Source organism: Sinohyriopsis cumingii, chromosome 17 (assembly GCF_028554795.1).
Source record: "Sinohyriopsis cumingii isolate HCF-2022 chromosome 17, ASM2855479v2, whole genome shotgun sequence".
NCBI classification, from domain to species: Eukaryota; Metazoa; Mollusca; class Bivalvia; order Unionida; family Unionidae; genus Sinohyriopsis; species Sinohyriopsis cumingii.
The window spans coordinates 90,676,757-90,690,529 of record NC_142977.1 but is presented as its reverse complement, the minus strand read 5'-3'; the positions used below and the strand labels follow the sequence as shown (position 1 = coordinate 90,690,529).

Genomic DNA, 13,773 nt, shown 5'->3' with positions numbered 1-13,773 from the left:
ATTCAGGCACCTTTCACATGATGTAGTTTTCAGGCACCTTGCATATGATGTAGTCTTCAGGCACCTTACCTTTGATGTACTCTTCAGGCACCTTGCATATAATGTGATCTTTAGGCAAATGGCATTTGATCTAGTCTTCAGACACCTTGCATGTGATGTAATCTTCAGGCTCCTTGTATATGATGTAGTCTTCTGGCACCTTGCATGTGATGTAATCTTCAGGCACCTTGCATATGATGTAATCTTCAGGCACCTTGCATATGATGTAGACTTTAGACTCAAATATCAAACCTTGCATATGATGTAATCTTTAGGTACCCAGACAATGATGTACATTTTGGTTCAAATGCCAAACCTTGCATATGATATAGTCTTTAGGCTCAACTGCCAAACCCTGCATATGATGTAGTCTTTAGACTCAACTGCCAAGCCCTGTATATGATGTAGTCTTTAGGCTAGAATGCCAAACCTTATACATAAGAAACAAAACTTCATTCCACCTTTTGGCACATGAATTCATTCTCACTTAGAAACAACAACAATCATATGTATATTTAATTTGTATTTGTTAGTTTTTCTCAATTGTAAGTTATAAATGTATTTTGTAGTTGGCCTTGTCCAAAATCAAGTTCACTGTGTTCCTGATTAGAGACACTGATGTTTTTATTTTGGTAAATAAATAATACATAGCTAATATTTTTATATGAGTGTGGTTTTAATATTAGGACCACTTTCAATAGAAGTAAACATTTATTCGGGTCTGGGTCATAGTTATTGGAATCCCTCCATAAAAATACCTAATGTTTACCACATCCTTATTATCATTTTGGTAACACATTTTATTTTGTTGAGAGCCCACAATGTTCTGGACTGGAAAAAATCACTAAAGTCATAGTATTTCCAGAAAATGCTACATCATGAATTGAGATAAAAATTATTCATTCCTGTGGAAGATCTTGGAGCAGAATCATTTGTATTGTTGTCTTCAGTATTTGATTTGGATTTATTTATTTATTTAAATTATGTAATCACTGGAAATACAAAGTGGTCATCTGTAATATTCTTAGACAGAAGTATTAACTTGGAATTATAGTGAATTCAGATAAGGACATATTGGATTATATTATTGTGATGAATTGGAAGACTGTTAGTACATCACACTTCAGTCTACTGTTACATTAGTACATTCAAGACTACAGGCACATTGACACCCTCAGTGCTGCATCCTAATTCGAATACCACTGGAAATTAATTAGAACTTTATAGAACTGGTGGTAAAACTTTTTGGACTATTTAGGCCTTAATTTGCAATACTGTAAGTTCTTTTTAAATTTTCACTTAATATTCTTGGGAAATAAATTATTTGTTGAATTTTTCACTTTTCTCCTTCGAATACATTCCCCAATTGCATTAGGAATATTAGCCTGCTACTGTGTAAATACAGCTGTACTAAAAGATGAAATTTTGTGTCCCTATGTGCCCATCCAATATTCATTATGGATTTATTGTGCAGATTCATTGATCTAGTACAGGTTGTATGCTTTATTTTACGATTTGTGCCAATTTTTGAGTGATTGTCATTTGTTGGGACTTTGTCATGTAAGACCACTGTCCCACCATGCTATCATTGACCTTATACAAGTTCATTATGAGTTAGCATACCTTTGACTTTATTTGCTTACTCTGTTTGTTACAAAGCTCTTATTTGTGCAATTCTGAAGTGCTGCTTGACAATTATGTTTAGTTTATTCATATTTCACGCTGTTTTGATAGAATTATGGTTTAATTTTTAACTAAGCAATGTGCTTAAGTTTATAACAGAGACATATTTTTCTGATACGTCACTTTCACTGATCTGTTAGTTATGACAGTGTTTTAGTGACATAATTTCAAGACATTTCTTCTTTTTTTTGTTTGTTGCTTTAGCAGAATGTCAGTTTAAATTATCCATATGCATCTTAAGAGCATGGAAGTCTACCATGACTCCTGTTTTGTTTATACTAATGTATACACTGTTTCTGATATGCAGCATCTGTAATACATAGTCAGTGGAAGTCTGGGCTTCCATTTTGGGTAATTAGTCATATACTGATTGGCAATTTATGTTATTAGCTAGTTTGTCACATACTGATTTACTATTCCATGCTTTGTGTTCTCTTTTTGTGTTGTTCAGGATGAATGTTTACTATATGAATGAAATGCACATTCACAGCGATCGTCCGTTCGGCATTGAAGGGAAGGAAAGATGGAATAAATCAAGGAAGACAACCCATGGTTCGTTGTTGTCAACACTGACTCAGTTTTAGGCAGCCCACGAGGTGCAAGTCCCCCTGCATGTCCGAGCATGGCCTTCCAACCTGTAAGTCCGGGTGTATGGGGTTCATGCCAGATCCATTGGATAAAAACTATTAATACTGCCATACCATTACAAGCCATTCCAGCAGTCACCAGCCATCCCAACATCACCAACTGTCCAGCCAACACTGGCAGTTGAGCCATCCCAGCATGGGGACCTTAGTGATAGATCCGTCCATCTAGCCACGTCATTGGCATCTTATAACTATACCAGTGATTTCGTTGAGAAATCTGTCCATTCAGCCTGGCCTTTGGTGCATCCAGTACCTATGATTGCTGGACTGTTTGCATACCACCAGCATCTGGGTTGACCACAAACCATTCACGCCAGATGCACTTTAATCTATGGGTATCTTAGTGACATAGCCATCCATCATACTGTCAGTGACTTGCCCTTTGTATGATGGAGATTTCAATGAGAAACCTGTATGTCTGTCAATACCGTGGGACAGCTGGGCCACCTTCTATACTGCCAGCAAAATTATTTGGGAGGGGTTGTGGGCCTTTCTCTCCCCTCCCATGGTGCTGATACTGAGAATAACCCAGAAACTATGGGGTCAGAATGGCAGGATGATTCTGATAGCCCTCCTCTGATGGGACAATCCCTGGCTCTTTCAAGCGATAGTAAACCCAGGAAGATTCCAGCCAAACTGAACCTTCTCCATCATCCACTGTCATGGGATGTCCTTCCCTGCCCGGACCACCCTCTTCTTCTACATGCTTGGCTCTTACCAGGAGACCCTTGTGAGACAAAAAATAAAAACCTTCAGTTGTGGAGAGAGTCTCAAGAGTACTCAGACCATCCACTCCAAAGGCTCATGTGGAAAAGTGGCTTGTGTTTATGGACTGCTGCCATACCAACTACATTGTCCCTCTGCATGCCCCTATCTTTCAACTGGCCAACTTTCCTCAGGCTTTTTGAGGAGAAACAGTTGGGCCCCACTAGCTACCAAAGGCTACTTGCCCCATGATCTTGGACCCATTCTGGCATCATGGCAAAAATTGTTTTTGTGTGGGTTGGAGACCTATCAGATCTTTTAGACAATATTGGTCTCAGTTAACAAATATCCCTCATTTTGTCTCCAGATGGGTCCAATCCTGAGTTTTAACATGGCTGGATTCAAATCCATTTGAACTTCTAGCCTACACTTTGCTAAATTCACAATTATACAGGTCATGTTTCCTGATAGCTTTAGCTTCTGCATGCAGGGTAAGAGAGCTGCATGCTCCTTTATGTTGACCCAAATTCCCTTCAGTTCAGATTGGAGGATTTGGTGGTTCTCATGACACCACTGGGCTTTGTAGGCCAGAATAGGTTACCATCTGTTGGTAGTCAAAAGTCATCACTTGCTTGCTGTCTTCCATTGCCAGGTTGAGAACAGCAGCCATGCAAGATCCTGTTCATGCTTTCAAGCACTAACTTGATGCGCACAGAGACAAGTTGTGGCATGCGCAAATGCTGCTTCCTTCCAGTGTGAGCCTGAACACAGGATATCACGCTTCAAGCCTTATCTTCAGGGGCTGAAGTGGGTCATGCGCTTGGTGTACTCTGACATCTCACCAGATCAGAGTTGCCGCACATAGCTTACTGCTCCAAAGTTTCAAGCAATCTCTGTGAGCCAAAACACAGGATATCATGCTTCAAGCCATTTCTTTGTGGCTGAAGTAGTGAGTCGTACACTTGGTGTACACTGCCATCTCATATCAGAGTATCCTTATGTAGATTAATGCTCTGACATTTCAAGCAATCTCTGTGAGCTGAGCCTTCAAACACAATGTTACAACCTGAGATATAATAGTAACTGTTGGCTGGCAGGCAGAGCCAACCTTCTTGAACCTCCATTTCAAACTTTTGGGGTTGCAGGGGCAACCTAGAATCTGGTGGGTCCAGTGGCGGCAGCACAGACAGCCACCAGACCCAACTGGAGCAATCAACACAGCCTGTTAGCTTCACTGGATTTGCTGGTGAAATTGTTGTAGGTAAGAAGATTTCAATAATCATTGTCTTAACTGTATGCTAGGGTCACAGGTCATGTGACCCCAGGCTGTGTTGCTTATGAACTTAGGAGAACGGGTTATCATTCACATGGGGAATTCAACCTTTCTTCCCTAGAAGTATACCTGATGTAGGTGTTGGATGATCAGCATCCCCGTCTTCTATTACTTACTCTCCTAATGTAATGTTAGAGAATGTATTCGAAGGAGAAAGCAAATGTTTAAGTAAATTATGTTTCTCAGAGAATACTTACCCAATCACATTACTTCAGCACCCTTCCAACCACCCTGCCATGCGAGCATCCTCGATAGTATCGCGCTCAAGCTAAAAACTGGTGACACCTGGTGGTGTCATAGGGAGGTATTGGACAAAAGTTATTGCCCTTTGCCTATTGATAAAAATAGGAAAAGAATTTTGTTTGAATTCTCGAGGTAGCAGGCTGATATGCCTAATGTAATGTGATTGGGTAAGTATTCTTGGAGAAACATAATTTCCTTTAAAATATGTTCAAGACATAAGTCATGATACTGCATACCAACTTTTTAAATGATGGAGTGAAAGTTGGAACTGTCATTGCGACCTTATAGTGCCATCTTGAGCCAGATACCATACTCAGAACTTTGAACTACAGTGAAACCTCACAAAAAAACAAATTACATTTCCATTTTGAAAGCCTTGCTGAATCTTACATTTGGCAACCTATTAATATCCCAGATGCTAAAGAAATTTGTTGTTCTCATACAATCTATGAAAATTATTCAGTACTGTTGGCTGATTGGTCACATGGGTATAAATGGTGATGAAATGGCAGATAAAGCAGCCAAAACTATTACGCAGTCACCCATGTTGGAATGGAAGCCAAAACTGTTATGCAGTTACCCATGTTGGAATGGAAGCCAGAACTGTTATGCAGTCACCCATGTTCGAATAGAAGATTTCAAATAATGTATAAAGCAGCATGTTTGTCACAAACTTTGTAACCTGTTATTGGAGAGTGGTATCCCTCATATATAATAAATCTGATAGATGGGGAGGTATTGTGCCGATCATGTATTTGACTCACATACGTGTACCTGACTCGTACTTACCTCCTGATAAAGGGGGCCCGAGTGGCTGAGTGGTCTAAAGCACTCGCCATTATGGATCACTGCCATCTCACCTCTGTCTGCATGGGTTCGAGTCCAAGGCTCGGCTAGTGTGGGTACGTGGGAAAGCCTGCCAGTAGCTTCTCATGGGTCAGTGGTTCTTCCCTGGGTTTTCCAGGGTTCTTCCTCCACCAGTTATACTGGCCACCATGTATAGTCTATCTTGTGCTGAAAAATGGCGTTAAACCTTTGAACAACAACAACCTCCTGAAAAATGTACCATGACAAGAATGTGTACCCTACCAGTGTCTACCAAAAATGGAACACGTTCTTGTTGAGTGTGTCTATTTCCACTCTGAGACAAATATTTTAATGTGAACTGCTTGAAAAAATTACATTTGACATATCACCTAAGAAAATCATTGAGTTTTTAAGGGAATGCAGTTTATACAACAAATTTTAAATGTTTGAAGGATTTTATATGTGTTAACTTTGTTTTGTTTTACAAATTTTACAGTTTTAATATTTTATATTTTATCTTATTCAGTGTAATTTTAGATTTTTTAGGAAGGGTTTATCTTTCTAAATTTATCTTTCTAAATTTTTATATAATTTTGTTTGACGTTTTGTTTACTAATCCTTTTGTTGGCACTACATAGCTGCCATAAATAACTACTACATATGCATATTGTGGACATGAAGTGCTAATTCAGTAATTTGGATGAACAGGGTTTGGATAATTAGGATTTAACTGTATCATGTCAAATTAGTGTAATAATTTGTATTTGTGACTGTAGGCATCAATGGAAAAAAGGAGTACATAGGAGCCATCCATTATTTTTGTAGAAAATATCACAAAGGAAAAACTTAGTAATGGAAATGTGTTAATCTTAAAACTATTCTGTTTTTCTTTAAGTGACCTGTGCAAATGTTAATGTTCACATTGTACCTTCCTGCTGTTATTTATCAGTATTGTATGATGTAATATGGTGGTAAATCTGGCTGAGTTATGTAATCATCAGATCTTAGTTGTATCATTATGTATTTATTGATTAGTCAGCACATATACAAATAAATATAACTGCAATTATTTTAAAAAATTAGCATATGTATTATTTTTTGTCAGCTCTACTGGTGATAGACCTGGAGAGCTTATGTGATGGTCTGTTGTCTGTCTTACATCAGCACAAATGTGTTGTCACTACTTGTCCTAGCATACTTGTAGGATTGCCATTAAACTTTGCACTCTTTCATCCCATGATCTACTTCAGTGGTTCCCAACCACCAGGTCATGACCCAAATTAAGTTTGACAACCAGATTTTTTTTTCGAGGGTGGCAAAATTTATAAAAATGTGAAAAAATGGGGTCATGAAAAAATATGTTTTTTAACAGCCAAAAATGGTTGGGAACCACTCATTGGTCCTGAATAAAAATGGTGCTGCTCAGATCTTAAAATTGGAATCTATAATGGCCATCTTTAAAATCATGTTATTGCTATTTCTCCTGCATGGATGGCCATATCAAGATGGGGTTTTCACTAAAGGCGTTCTTATGATGTCTCATGGGTTTTAAATGATAAAAGTGCCATTCTGATGTCCAGTATGGCCACTGAAGCAGCCATTTTGAAAGTCTTCTTACATTTTAGAAAATGTGAGAGGAGAGTGATTTTGTTAAACTTAAAATATGTTGCATCAGGAAAAGAGCAAATCAATAGCACTCTGCATATTTTGATAGAAGAATTTGAAGTGATTGTAGACTACTTAACCATTCAGTGATAGTTAGACATGTACACTAGTTAAAGTGAGTGTTATGTATAAATAATTTATCAGTTTGTTTTGTTTCTATATCCTTTTACTAATCCACATAGATTTAGCCGATTTGTGACAAGAATTTTAACTGCAGATTCAGGTAAGTAGCAAAAAGTGAATGTACATTTTTCAGGAGTTTTCTCTAATTATAGCATGTAATTTATGGATTCCTCCTTTTTGCACAGATTATGTTTTATTACCACTTATATTAATAATAATTATGCTTTTGCCTCTCTTTGGAGTTCGCATGTATGAACCTACAATAAAGCAGTTCAAATTACAATGTAATACAATTTCCCTTTGATCAGGTAGCCAGGTAACCGATCATTAGGTTTAACAGATACCCATTAGATGTTTCCTAAATTTCGCAGCTCTAATGACCATATCAGCATGTGGTTTTCACTGATATACTTAGGCTGTCTGGTTGGTCCTAAACAGAAATGGTACCAACCTGGTATCCAATATTGCCACCTTGGTAGCAATCTTGAAAATCTTTTTATCATTTCTTCTCCAAAATGGCATGTCATATCAGCATGGGGTTTTCACCAGCAGTCTTGGTCCTATATTACAATGGTGCTGATATGATGTCCAAAATGGAAACCATGATGGCCAGCTTGAAAATCTTGTTGTTATTAATCCTCTTAATGGAGTCATTTAAGCTTGATATTTTCATTAGAAGAGTCCTTATGGTGTCTAGTTGGTTCTGAATGAAAATTATTTAAGTGGCTCAGTATGGTTACCAGGTTGGTATGTGGGTAATCATGTAAATATGGTTGTCTTTACTCATCCCATATCAATATGGGGTTTTCGCCAATAGACTTCTTATGATACCGAGCTGGTCCTGAATGAAAATGGTGCCAGCTTTACATATGATATGGTTGGCATGACAACTGTCTCGAAAATCTTGTCACTACTTAATGTGAATTGAAGGTCATATTGACATAAGGTTTTCCTAATGTCTACTTGGTTCTAAATGGAAATAATGTAAATATGGCATCTAATATGGACACCACGGCAGTCAGTTTGAAGTCTTGTTATTATTGAGCAGTATTAGAGATAATCTCAACACTCAGCAATTAAAAGGAAGAAATTGTCGTATCTTGAATTTCTGGAGATTGTTTTTGGCCAGTGGAGTGTCAGTCCCTATAAATGACTCCTGTTACAGTTAATTACTCTAGCTGCAGTAGGTTAAGTAATATAATGGTCAAATGGTAATTAATGATAAATATATTTTCAGTTGCAGTTTCCAGTTATTTTGGAAATGTGTGATAGCCCAAATAATACCATGCTTCATTAATTAGGCATATTATCATTGACTTCTACTTACCATATTTCATGTTATTTTTCGTACACTTCAATTTTTCATATACCATCTAGCCATAAAAATAATAATTAATTCTATCATATTTTTTCTTACACAAAATTTAATAATTTTTCGGTCATCCTATTATTTTTTGTACATAAAACGATCTACTGTGAAGATTTACTTTTGCCAAAGTGATAAAAAAAGTATGGCTCTTTAAATTTTACAGCTAGGAATAAGAGAAAAAAAATCATTGTTTTAGTTGAATTTTTAAAAAATCTATTATTTTTATTTCATTTTGTTAAAATTGAAGACAGGTTCCCAGTTCAAACCGATTAAAAAATATACCAAAGTTCGATTTGGGTACATCAAATGACCAGGGTATTGTTTTGCTAAGCAAGTTATGAGTAGTAACTAACTTTGGGCATGTTCTTAACTGAGGCATCGAATAGTGAAATGGGAGATTCATGCAATATAACAATCGTCATTTATAATCATGCATGTAGGTCATTGATAATTTCTTTCTTTTATTATTGTATTTCACTTCATATTTTTAAGTTTTTATTTGCATCACGTTTCAAATGGCATCAGAAACAATGCTCATGTATCACTTATATACGCAAAGCGACCAATTTGTTCTTTGCCGAGTATATTTGGCATAATCCCATATGAGAAATATAAATATTTATTTCCTCAGTTAAATACAAACCCGAATTATCTGTTATCTTCGTGTAAATGTGTATCTGAGGCATCTAATAATGATAAAGAAAAAAACCTAAAGAAATATTCACCATGTATAAATGTGTATAAAGCCCTTTGCTCAGCTTATTGGAAAGGGCAACTGTTTTGTTAACTGAGAATCTATTCACATTCATTTTATTGCCCTTCGTCTTTTGTATGGGCAGAAAATATAATGATTGATGTATTTGTTATGTGTTTTTATTACAATATATACCTATATTTATTAACAGCTGGACAACATCGTTAATGAATGCTCTTGATTATGTCAGTTGGTGTAACAAAGAAAATTGCACATTTGAAAATGAGTTCAGAAGCCATTTTACTTCATTTATCCATTAAAAATAATATCTAGGTACAGGAAGACGCGAAGACCACATACCATTAGGCAATTAATCTTATTGTCTCAATATAGTAATGCTGTAAAAACTATAAAAACCCAGCTATTTTTAATCATAAATGCAAAAGTCATTGACTCCGTGAGTTCAATTTATATATATCGGTAGTTAATATCTTCAAAGATCTTGGTCTCTTCATGCTTGGGCATGTCTTCATTATTAAGTTTCTTCAAACCCCTGCCAGAGGGAGAGACTTTTATCCCACCACCACCTAAATGCACTGAACCACCAAACAAAAGGTAGAAAATTGGACCTGGACGGCCCAGAAAAGACATCGGTGAAGCCCATTACCCGTCTGTTACTTCAGTTACCAAGACTGCCAATGTAAAAGATGATGTTGAACTGCACAAATCAAATATTGAATCAGCAGATAATGCCATATACCAAAAGATACTATTGAAAAGGTGCCCATTGTTGCTGAAAAATTTCCTGAGCCTGCAGTAGACAAGCTGGACTACAGCAAAGATATGAGGGATATAAGCCAGTTTCCTGGTACTGCAAAGTCACCAGTAAGAGGAAAGTATACAAAATGGGACATTAACAATAAAATAAGAATTGTTCAGGAGGCAGAACTATGTGGAATAAGGCCCATAGCCACAAAGTACCACCTTACACCAAGTACTTTATCAAGCTGGATGAAAATGGATTTTTCGAAAAATATTCAAAGGACAAAAAAAGGATCTCTCCCAGATGCCAGCTGACCCTTGACATATTCACATGAGAAGGAGCAGGAAATTTTATCCTGGTTACTCTGTACGCGGGACCATCACATACCTGTAACAATTGAGATGTTACAAAATTATGCTACTGCAGTTATTTAGGGAGAAAATCTAAAGTTTCGGAGCTCATGAGGATGGGTTGGTGGATTTTTTCAAGCGAAATGGACTTGCACTGAGATGTAGAACTTCAATATCTCAAAAACTACCTCGAGACCTGGATGAAAAAATCGACTGCTTTACCAGATATATAAGAAGGCTGTGGGAGCATCAGGAATTTGATGAACATTTAATTGGAAATAAGGACAAAACACCAGTGTATTTCGACTTGGTTCCAGGGAAGATAGTTGAGAAACTCAGAACGAGAGAGGTGCATATTAGAGGTGCCGGTAGTGACAAACACAATTTAACTTGTCTAGTGACATGCCTGGCATCTGGTGGCTTGTTGCCACTCATGATAATCTTTCTGGGGGGAAAAGAAACTTAAAAAATCTAAAAATCCCAAATCGAGTTGTAGTGAAAGCTCAACAAAAAGCATGGATGGATGAACACCTAATGTTGGATTATATTGATGAAGTTTGGAAAATACACACGAAGCGCACACCTTCTCTCCTAGTGTTGGATCCATTCTGTGGCCATTTGACTGATGGAGTTAAAAAAACTCCATGAAAAAATCCAGAACAACAATGGCAGTAATCCCCGGTGGATGTACAAGTAAACTACAGCCACTGGATGTATATCTAAATAAGCCTTTCAAGGAACTGCTGTGAAAAAAATGGTTAACATACATGAAGGACCAGGATTCCAAAAATATTGCAACCAGGGAAGATGGTGACGAGGCAACCAAAAAAATTCCAGCCCCTTCAAAGCAGGAGATGATTGACTGGATTTATGAACCCAGTGAAGACTTAAAGAAAAAAAGGATGTGATAATCAGTAGCTTCAAAGTTACTGGCCTTTCAAATGTAATAAATGGTAGAGAGGACCACTACATAAGGAGTGACAATGCAGCTCCATTGGAATGTCTTTCTAGTGACAAAGAATGTGAATGGTTTGAGGGTTTTGAGCTGGAAGACTTGTAAAACTCTTGAAAATTATGAATGTTTCATTGCATCATGTTTGTGCATTTGTTTTGTGCATTTGTCCAATGTTGGATCACAGATTATATCTTTGAAAATAACATGCTGTGTTTATAAATACAAAAATATTTTTTATACATGTTGCTTTGTTGTTCTCTCTCTCTCTCTCTTAAATTCATTTGCCTTTTTTTTCTTCAACTGGCTTCAGAAAAAGTATCAGTAGATTAATATTGTTCTTGAGCTAATGGGCTTGTTGTACACATTTTCAATACCCCATGGGTCGCCTCATTTCCCTACATAGAGCCTCCTTAATTTGATCTGTAGAGGTGAATCTGGTCTTCAATTCAGTATTTACTGGAAAAGACCAAGCTTAAGTTCAAGCCTATTTAATTACCATGTATATTGCATCTGCATAGCCATGTGGCACTGTGACAATGGATCTCATAATTACAACCAAAACGATCTATTGATTCAGGTTTTAATTGCTGATAGAATATAATAGTGCCCTTGTAGTGTTTACATAAGGAATAACACAACTGACAGGTAACTGACCAATAAAAATTATTCTCTCTCTCTCTCTCTCAACAAGAATCAGATTCTTGAATTGAGACCAGAATGAGACAGAATTTGTACATTAGTTATGTATTGTCGAGTATCATGTGTTCCGCAGGCCTTGTTCGGGTATGATCCCTTTATTTTTCGTACATGGCCATTACCACAAAATGATAATTATTTATTTTACATATAATTTTTCGTATACTGAAAATAATAATTATTTTTTCGTGTACGAAAAATAACATGAAATACGGTACAGGTAATATGCTAAAATCTCAATGTGATATTAAAGATATCTTATATACTGTTGGGTATATAAATTGTTTCTTTATCTTTGTGAATTTAATAGTAAATTTTCTATATATTACAGTATTCCAACTATCCTGATGTGTTCATCAAGAAGGAGGCAGCAAGAGCTTTAACAGAACATGAAAATGCCAAGTCTGCATTTTTACCTCATGATGAAACAGTATGGAAAAGAGCTATCCATGCATGGTAATTACATTGACTTGATACATGTCACTTGACAAGGGATAACAGTTCTTATGACCAACTATGTTGACTTGATACTCATAAATGGGCAGGGGGAAAACAGCTCCAGTACACTTCTCCCTCGATAACTTGTGCACAATGGGTCTACAGACATATACTGCAGCATGAGCGAGTTACAGAGGGACCTCCAAATTTTTTTAAAAATTGCTTTGACATCGAGAAAACTGTGGGGGGGGGGGAGCAGCATTAGGGAACTGGGCTGTTTATTGGCTGAATCCTCATTTTACAATTATGTCAATAATAATTTTTAATACTGTTCTTTTTCTAATGAAGTTATTCATTATTCTGTTTAAATAACATTTATTTTCAAAATGTCCAACATATAAAAGATCGTTCCGGCTGGTTTCAACAACCATGACGTGTATGCATAAACAAATCTGTGTATTACATCACTGCTTTTTGTTTTCTTGATGAGTCTGGTTCATGTATTGGTGTTTAATATTATCCTACCAAATCGGGAGTCCACAGAGCAGGGAACTAGACTAACTGTTGATACACCACCAAACAAGATTCCTTTTTTTCAAAAACACGGGACATTTATTGATGTCATGAATTCATTAATTGGAATTAATAATGAAACTTCTTATCATCCTTGAGGATATCTCTAAGTGCCAATTCAAGAATTCTCTGAAACAAGCTTGCTCACAATGGTCCGTATCTATGAAATCAAACTCTTTATTTTATGAAGTATTTGTTTCGCTTGGCTGCCTTGTTATCTTTGATCACAGTTATGAAAGATTTGATTAATTTAAGTTAGTTTATGTTACATACACAATAACATTTATAAGCGTTTGATTGATCAAATGAAGTGAGTTCACCCAACAGACGACCTGTGCTGCTAGATTTTAAGTTTGTATGATTTTTGTGCCTTTTAACTTTTCTTTATTCCACCTCCTTTTTTTGATTCAAAAGACACTATTAACGTGATAATACAAAGGAGGCCAGCTTTTAATTCAGTGCAACAATACAACAAATACTTCCAGAAGTCACTTATCAAAACACGGTCGGCACTTAATTAGGTTCTCAGAGAAATGCTCGCAGACATAGCTGTTACGGTAGATTGGCTCCTTTTGTGTTTAATTACAAGAGGACACATTGCATTTATGATGATTACACTTAAAAGGAACTGAAAGACAGAACAAGAACAGAAATTTCAGTTGATAAAAAAATTATTTAATTTGTATTTAT

The 13,773-nt window shown here is 36.5% G+C and overlaps 1 protein-coding gene across 1 annotated transcript in view; it reads left to right on the top strand.

Annotated features, from left to right (window-relative positions):
* LOC149779403 (aladin-like) overlaps positions 1-13,773 on the top strand; it is a 121,120-nt gene that overhangs the window by 22,078 nt on the left and 85,269 nt on the right. The window contains exon 3 of the mRNA XM_089940068.1: positions 12,404-12,528. Within this exon, the coding sequence (XP_089796194.1) occupies positions 12,404-12,528 (125 nt within the window). The remainder of the gene's footprint in view (positions 1-12,403; positions 12,529-13,773) is intronic.